Source organism: Microtus ochrogaster, linkage group LG5, assembly GCF_000317375.1.
Source record: "Microtus ochrogaster isolate Prairie Vole_2 linkage group LG5, MicOch1.0, whole genome shotgun sequence".
In the NCBI taxonomy this organism is placed as follows: domain Eukaryota; kingdom Metazoa; phylum Chordata; class Mammalia; order Rodentia; family Cricetidae; genus Microtus; species Microtus ochrogaster.
The window spans coordinates 21,405,544-21,414,599 of record NC_022031.1 but is presented as its reverse complement, the minus strand read 5'-3'; the positions used below and the strand labels follow the sequence as shown (position 1 = coordinate 21,414,599).

Here is a 9,056-nt window from a genome sequence, read left to right as displayed (position 1 = left end):
GAGAGAGAGAGAGAGAGAGAGAGAGAGAGAGAGAGAGAGAGAGAGAGAGAGAGAGAGAGTCGCAGGCACACGAGCTCACACGCCTACTCAGACAGCCCACCGCACTTTCCAGACGCCCACCTCCAGCACACTCCCCTCCCCTAAAAGGCATTCACCCACTCACCAGCTGTAGCCTCTTTGGTCCCCCGCCCTCCCGTCCGGCTCACCCTCCCCAAGAAGCAGACCCGCGCGCTAGGAGGCAGGGACCCTCCGGCAAAGCAGTGGCTCGGGAGCTCCGCACTGACCTCCGCCTGCCCTGCCTGCAGATTAACAAAGGCGGCAGCGAGCCCCAGCCTGACCCGACTGCCGCGAGCCGAAAGCTGGCCACGGGGCCCAGAGGCTGCTCAGGCGGCAAGCGCGCAGCGCGGGGTGATCAGAAGTCACGGGCACCGGTGTCTGAGCTCACAGATCTCTCTCAAGCCGCGCTGCTGGGACGCCGGCCACACCATGGGCTGCTGCACCGGGCGCTGCTCGCTCATCTGTCTCTGCGCGCTGCAGCTGGTAAGTGCCCCGTTGAGTCCGGGTTCTGGGAGCAGTCCGTCCTCCCGAACCGGCTTGTGGAGGTCTCTCCTTGGATCCGCAGCTCAGGGCTAAGGACCCGTGAGCACGCTGAAAGCACTGGAGGGATCCCCACCCTCGCTGTCCCATCCAGGACGTTTGTGCCTTCAGCCCCTTAGCTCTTGCCCGCAGGAGGGCGCGGTCTTACTTCTGGTCCGGTGCGCTGCGTCGCCGCCACGCGGTCCTAGGGCAGCTGGGGTGGCGCTCCCCGAGAGTGATTTCCCCGCCCCCCTGTCGGACACCTGGCGTGTGCACCCTCTGCAAACCTGCTGAAGTTATAGCGGGGTTCAGGGCTCGATCTTATCTGGACGGTTTTCAGGAGACAGAATGTTTAAGTAGAAGCTGGAGCTTCTGAGACAGCAGGAGCCTCAGTTTTCTGGTGGTTCTTCCAGCAGCTGGAAGGTGATAGTTGAGGAGTCCAGGACTGGATGCGGATGTGCTTGGGAAGCACAAGTTGAGCCTCTGCCATTTCGTTTCTGCTTTTGATTATCTTGAAATGTTGCATGTTCGAGCTGCTACCGGCTGACAGCAGTCTTGGGCGAGTGGACAGGGCTTCTTTTCGGTTTGGCGCCTTGCCTATGGAATGGGTGGAATCGGAAGTTGGAAACCAGGGTGGAAAGAAAAAGACCTTTCTGGCTCTAGGCAAATCCTCTCTATCCTTTTGTTATCGGGGCTGACACTGGTCTGTTTCATGGTCACCAGAAGTCAAGGCTGTAACCTCTGGTGCCAGACTTTTGTGAGTGAGATTAACTTGCCCTCTGCAATGCATTGCCTTTGCTTTGTCGCAAATCTCAGAGGTGTAACTAGGGTATTTAGTCAAGCTAGCGGAGAAGCTTTGCGCGAACTTTACCGGCTGTAACTCTAGCAGGGCTCATTAATCCGGCGATGTAATGAGTTAGTCTTTGTTCCTGAAGGCTTTTGTACGTCTTCACTTTTCCAGTTTTGCCAGTTTCCCCCTAAAGCTTCATCTTGTACGTGCTCATTGTTCTTTAATCCACGCAAAAGAGATAAATTCGTAAGCCTGTTGGACAACCTATTTTGCACTATGAGAAACACGCACCAAACGTATTTATTGTGTTTTCTTGAAATATATAAAACTGCACGTGAGCTTTTTTTTTCTTCAACTTTAGGGAAAAAGTCAATGGATAACTTACACAGTGATTTTTAGAAATGAACTTGACTTTTAAATTAGGAAACTGAGTATATTAGGTCAACCCTTGATTTTTATATATGCACAGAAACATCTGTGATTGTCTAATCATTGTAAGCAATATGAAGTTAGGATCAAAAGTCATTCTTTGTAAACACTACAAATGTTTAGCACTCAGAAGCGGGAACATAGTTGCTGAATTTATGACAATGCCTACATTCTGTCTATATAGCGTTTCTCCACAAACATCTCTTTTGACTCCTGAAATTACTCTCTGGGAGATACCCATTTCACTAATTTGCCTAAGAGGAACTCATAAAATTAAACTCCCCCCCCCCAAAGTAAGTTGTTGTTCTATGGTAAAAGCAGAAGGCTGATTATGAGCATGTGAGAACTAGATCCCACACTAAAGAAAGCAAATGTGTTGTCTCAGAGAGAGTTTCTATTGCTATGATAAGACACCTACCAATCCATATCACAATCCATATCACAGTCCATGATCAGCGTTAGGGTGGGAACTCCATGCAGGACCTAGGAGCAGAAACCCAAGCAGAAGCCATGAGGAATGAAACCCCGAGGTTTGCTCAAGCTGCTTTTTCATACACAGTACCACCATGCCAGAAGTGATACCACCGAGAGTGAGTGGGACTCCCACGTCAATCATCAATTAAGAAAATGTCCAGGCCAATCTGGTAGGGTTATTTTCTCACCTGAGGTTCCCTCTTCCGAAATGATGACAGCTTGTGTTGACAAGAAAAACAAAGCGTCAGCTAGCATACTTTTTTTCCATTGCTTTATTATACCACACATGCTCACGTTATTTATATAAAGGGTTTATAGTGGATAGTTGAATTAATAGTTTTGACATGAATATTGGTTAATATTTTTATTTGCTTTAAGGAGAAAAAAAGACACTGAAACAATATTGGAATTTCATCACCATTATGACCAGATTTACTTTTCTGAACTGTATAATAATTTTCAGTTATGAAAGATAATTTATGAATTTTGTTTGAGAATGCAGTAGTTACAGACAGTACATATTGTAGTTTCAGCATGCATTACTAAAATATGTTTACTCACAAATTTGTTAAGACCATTGCTCAATGTACAATAAGTCACACCCCAATTTGTAACGTTTCCATTGTCTTTGCTTTAAGTATTCCCACTTCAGCTACTTATAGCAAACGTTTGCATAATATTTTGACTATCCAGATAAAGTAAGAGACACAAAAATCTTTAAAAGCACAGATAAAGAAGGATGTGTCAAAATAATTATAAAGGAATGAACTTTATGATAAGTTTTGAATCCTTGGTTGATGTAATAAGCCAGTTGAACCAAATTAATAAATTCAGGTTGAATCTGTGCAAAACATTTTTGGATGGTCCCAGGGGAAGAGGAGAAAACCACTAAGAGAAACCATGAGGAGGGGCCTTTTAATGCCCTCTGGAATGAGCTTTCTCAAGGGATAGGCCTGAAAAGAGAGTAACTGGGCTGAATGGAGCTTCCCAACACTTCAGATATTTAGCACTTCTGTTTTGATTATGATTTATTTGAATGTGTATAATTCAATTTACAATAATAAATATGTTTGATAACTGTCTCACAGAAATCTTGAGAATTTAAGAAATAAACTCTCTGAGCCCATGTTGGCCTGTTCCAGAATGCCTTGTGAAAGGACCCCAGCTTCCCAGGCCTGGCACATTTCCCACTGAATACAGTTCTCCCCTGTCCCTTACACCCTGCAACTCTTGGAAGATGGGGATTATGAAACCTTAACAAGCACTGGCATGAAGAGAGAATGCCCTTTGTTGCTCAGACATGATGCAGTGACTTCATATAGTAACAGTAAGAGTCAGCTACACATCATACCTGGATAACCCAAGAACTCCTCCTGAAAGCCAAAGAAATGGGAGCTTTTCTGTGATTTCAATCCATCTCATTTGAACTCCATTGGGTTTTCCTTTTGAGTGAAAAGCACCAGCATGGGAAATCTAACTAGCCAGAACTTGCCATTTTTACATGGCTAATGTTGATGAACTTCGATTTGTGAACTCTGTCTTCTACCTCGCTACTTCTGCCCTAGTATTCATTTATTGCCTTTCATCCATGCAAACGTATGTGCTACATCCTTGCCCCGCAATTCACATTTATGGTCTGACTTTGCAAGACCAGATTAAAGAGAAGATGGAAAGAATAAAGACAGGGGCATAGGAAACTTTGTAAAGTGATTCTCCCTAGGAAAAGTGATTTGTTTCCAGTTCACTCATCTCTCAAGTCACCAAAGAACTTTTAGGGTCCTCAACAATGAGGACCCTAAGAGAGGCATATGTAGATCTAATCTACATGGGAAGTAGAAAATTACAAGATCTCCTGAGTAATAAATTGGGAGCATGGGGAGCTTGGGAGAGGGTTGAAGGTGAGAGGAGAGGCAGGGAGGGGAGCAGAGAAAAATATAGAGCTCAATGAAAATCAATAAAAAAGAAGCAAAAAAATAAAGAACTTTTAAATACATCTTATGCAAGGACGCTCTTGGTGCTGCTTGTTTGTCTAATAGCAAGTAGTCTACTATCAGGTGTGTAGGGTCTAGAGCAAAAATGAACACCCAGTCATACGTATGCTAAATCAGCTTTACTCACCGTATTTAAATGAAACTTAATTGTGTGTTTTAAATTCTTCCATCCCTGCCACATGGCATTTCAGAAACATTTTCTCTGAGCTGCCTCAGGAAAGTGTTGAACACACCACTGCAGGCATGGTTCCCACAAAGTATTAGTCATCTTCAGCATCACAGACATCAGCCTCAATAACACTAGGCATGCCATTACTTGGAGAACTTATTATGTTTTGTATTCTTTTGCCACGAGAGTCGTATTTCTTGTCAGAGCTAGTAATCAGCCCATTAAAAGTCAAAAGTAAGATGACATGTTTATAGTCACGGAACCCCTAAGCGATTTGCCTAAACAAGCAGCTATTAACATATAGATGGGCTGTATGTTGTTTTAGAGAGCAATCTCCCCAGTTAAGGAAAATTAGCATTTACTTGCTGTCAGTGAAAGCAAAGTTTCAAGACTTTCTATTTTAACTTCCAGCCATATTGTGAGCAGAGCACCTGCGATATTCGAAAGCTCACATAAGTGTGTTGGTGCATTAATGATGGTGCTTATCTGTGCTGAGTTCTGAATTAAGTCCTGTGAAATATACCGCTCTCCTCCCAGAAATACTGGACAGTACGGAAACATTTTTTATTTGTAACGTAGATTTTACTTATTTACATAGTTTAATTTAAATAGCTCTCTTTATTCTGTGCATTATAATTCCCCTTTAAGGATTATGTTATTTTAGGCATATTGGTGTTCTGTCTGTATGACTATCTGTGCACCTCATTCATACAATGCCCCCTGAAACTGGAAGAGAGCATCCAACTTCCTAAAACTGGAGTTACAGAAGGTTTTGAGTTGCCCCAAGGGTGTTGAGAATTGAACCCTTGTCCACTGGAAGAATATTCGGTGCTCTTAACTGCTGAGCCATCTCTTCAGTCTTGCAATGTAATTCTTATTTCTTTGCCTTTATTTCAATATTCTGTTCCATCCTATGAAACTTAAAAAAGGTTAAGAAAATTAATTTTTGGCTGATGGTGAGATTTTTCTGGTCTGGAAATCACCTTGTATTAGCCAAGGCTGAGGGTTGACCTACACATCCTATACAGAAGAATGAGCTGTGCTGTTACAAAATATGGAGCTACAGGATGAGGTGAAGGTCAAAAACATAATCCAAGAACAGTTTCATGCTTTTGAAGAAACTGAGGTCACAAGACTCTTTGACTGTTTCTTGGAATTTTCCCACAAGCACTCAGAAATCTCCCCATCTAAAGGACCTCACTTTTGGGTCAAGTTCAGGCAGCAGTAGACTTAATAATCAAGATTAGCCATCACAGAACATATTACTATTATATGTGATATACATACATGCACACACACACACACACACACACACACACATATGAATACTGATACTTTGGGTTCTTTTCCTGAAAACCAAGTCACTTCATATCATAGTCTTTATGAAAAGGCTTCTGGGTCATATTTCATGATTTAGCAATAGAGATACTTTATCTCATGGGAATTATTAATAATTTTATTGATTTAGCACAGCACTAAGCTGAGCTTTGTGTCTTTGCTTAATCACCAATAAAGTTACATGGCAGCTTGCTTTTATGCAGGCTAGTAAAGAGACAATCCTACTAGTAGAAAACGGATGAAAATTCTCTGAGATGAGTTATGCCTTCTACAAATGACAGGTTGATGTACCTGATGTTAGGATCTAATCGGAAGATGTTGTCTTTATTAAGGTAATTAAATAAAACAATTAATATAGATTGTAGGCCAGTATGGCTAATGCCTCTGTAAAAGGGAAATTTGTACAAAAACATGTGCAAGCACAGAGGAAGGTGAAGGGATGTTTCCCAGAGAATGCTAATGAAGAATAGGATGACAGTGAGCCACCCCAGGCCAGAAAATTCAGAAACTGCAGGCAAACCACCAGGAGCTAGAAAGAGGCATAATGCTCCCTACTGGACCTTGACTCTGCTGAACACTTGGTCATGTACTTCGGTCTGTCTGAACTGTAAGACTGTAAGTTTATTTTTTTAAAAACTTTCTCATGGCAGATTGGGCTCGAGGTGCTGTATCAGGTGGCTCCTTCATGGGGGTGTTGGACCTGGTTATCAGAATGACACATGGGATGTATGAGAGACAATATGATTGCATATTCTGAATAGTACAAGGTTTGGATGGACTAGCACTCAAGTGAGAAAAGTTTTCTGGGTTGGCAAAACTTAGAAAGACTCAGTACTTTCCTTAAAGCTTTCAAGGCGATAGATGCTTCATTTCTGAATGGAAAGGGAAAGGGAAAGGAGCTGGGTCTCCTAGGCTGACAGGGTCACTGAATGTGTTGTCTCTATAAGCTTTGCATATGCGTTGCTTTTTTCTTTTTTTGAGGCTTACTGGCTATCAAGCCATGGAGTCAATTTGATGGATTCCTAAAGAGTATTTTGGAATGGTTGGTGGAGTAATTTGAATGTAATTAGCCCCCATAAGCTTTCAGGGAGTAGCACTATCAGGAAGTGCGATTTTGTTGGAACAGTTGTGGCTTCTTTGGAGGAACTGTGTCACTGTGGGGGTGGACTCCGAGGTCTTTTTTGCTCAAGTTTCACTCAGTGTTACACTCAGATTAATTCCTGTTGCTTGTGAGTCAAGATGTAGGGCTCACAGCTGCTTCTTAGGCACCATGTCTGCCTATATGCCCCATGTCACGCCATGATGATAGTGGACTAAACCTCTGAAAATAGAAGCCACCCCAATTAAATGCTTTTACTTTAAAAGAGTTGCTGTGGTCATGGTGTCTCTTCACAGCAATAGAAACAACCCTAACTATAGCAAAACTTGGGGCAAGGGATGAGGTATTGCTGCGATAGGTCAGAACATGCTTTTATTTGGAGTAATTTGGACTTTGGGAGTGTGGGTTAGGAAAGCAGTGGCATACTTTAAGCCTTGATTAATTGACTATACTAGTAGGAACATGGAAGACAGTGGTACTGAGTTGGCCTGAACTGTGGGACCTGGCTCAAAAGGTTTCAGAGGAGAATTTTAGAATGTTCCCTAAAGATAGTTGTGAGTGAAAAATGTGGGAGCTTGTGTGAGCAAATGACCTTGCAGGTGTAATTTTTAAGAGAAGAAGGGGAGGTAGGGTCTGTGTTAGAATGGGGATAGGAGGCAAAGGAGAAGATAAAGGGGGCAAAGAAAATGTAGGAAGGGGTATTTGTCCAAGAGGGACAAAGGATTGCTTCTGGATAGAGAGGAGACAGACTTGGCACATAGGCAAATGACAGTTTATAAAGGTAAAGGAGAAAATCATGTGTCAGGATAAGGCATTTAATTATAATTGGGTGTGTTAATTAGGGTAGCCAAAGGGAGACTGATTGCCAGACTTTAATACTTTTATAGCTTGACCTTGGTAGTCAGCCTCAGGAGGAGAAAATGGCCAAATAAGGGTGGTGGTGGCTAGTGTTAGGAAAGTAATCTAATGATTTTCAGCAAGGCAGAAGGAACAGTAGAGAGAGGGAAAAGGGCCACATGTTCGAGTGGGCTAGTGTCCCTTCAAACCATGTTTTGAATTTCAGTTTTAGGGATACTCGTTGATGAATATTTTATAAACTTAAAGGTTAAGAAACATTTCTTTCAGGTGCAACAAATATTCATGCTTTTAATCCTCTTAACATGAGTTTGTGTTAATGCCTACAAATATCTATGCTTTTTCTGGGGAGATACAACACATACAGCTAATCAACCTAGAGAAGGAACCCAAGTAGACCAAATTATGGATACTACCAAAGTCCAGTTTGGTGAACCAATATATTTTGTTGAGGTTACTTACAGAAATACGGGTGAGAGTTTACTTATAGGTACAGAAATGGTTCAGAGACAGCTGTATCACCAAAACCCACCACAGCATGGGTGACAGCTGATAACACTGGGAGCCTGTAGCATACAGCACAGCCTTCAGGCAGCTGATCAGGTTGGACATGGTCCTTTCCAGGTGCCTTGGTTGGTCTAACCTCTTTCTTACAGTTGTTTTGGGCTCAGAGTCATTGCAATTTTTCTCCTCTGGCTTTTCAACACTGCTCTTCTGAGAATCCTCCTTAAAGTTCAGCTTCACTTCCTGGGAGAGGGACATTTTATTGTTTACTCTGGCAGGGAAAGGCTGATTGAATCAGATCAGTTTCAGGGACTTCCTGAAACTGTTTTGAGTTTTTTACCTTCCTGTTTAGGGAGCTTTCCTTGTAAAATTAAATGTTTTAATCTTAGATTAAAGTGTTAAAAAACACATGCATCCACAATAGACTATCATCTTTCCCCTTAAGGATGATTTTTTTTTATTTTGTTTTGTTTTGTTTTTGTTTTCCAAGATATGATTTCACCATGTATCCCTGACTTTCCTGGAACTCATTCTGTTGATATGTCTGGCCTCATACTCACTGCAACCCACCTACCTCTGCCTCCTGAGTGCTGGGATTAAAGGCTTGTCACCATTGCTTGGCTCAAGGATCATTTTTTATCAATGATTGAAGTGAATGCTAAGGTAACACAAATATGCCTCATAAAACAATCTAATATATGTTCTAATTTTGGCATATTTTGCAAAGATTCTCAAATAAAATGGGAGATGGGCTTTGAATGTCCTGTCATGGAAATGGTTGTCTAGTTATAGACATTAACATAACTACCATACACAGCACACACACACACA

General features: G+C 42.2%; 1 protein-coding gene across 1 annotated transcript in view; it reads left to right on the top strand.

Moving 5' to 3' along the window:
* The first annotated feature begins 29 nt into the window (after positions 1–29).
* Positions 30–9,056, top strand: part of Nkain3 (sodium/potassium transporting ATPase interacting 3) — a 619,021-nt gene continuing 609,994 nt past the window's right edge. Inside the window, exon 1 of the mRNA XM_005361913.3 lies at positions 30–540. Coding sequence (XP_005361970.1) covers positions 487–540 — 54 coding nt within the window. The 5' untranslated portion in view covers positions 30–486. The remainder of the gene's footprint in view (positions 541–9,056) is intronic.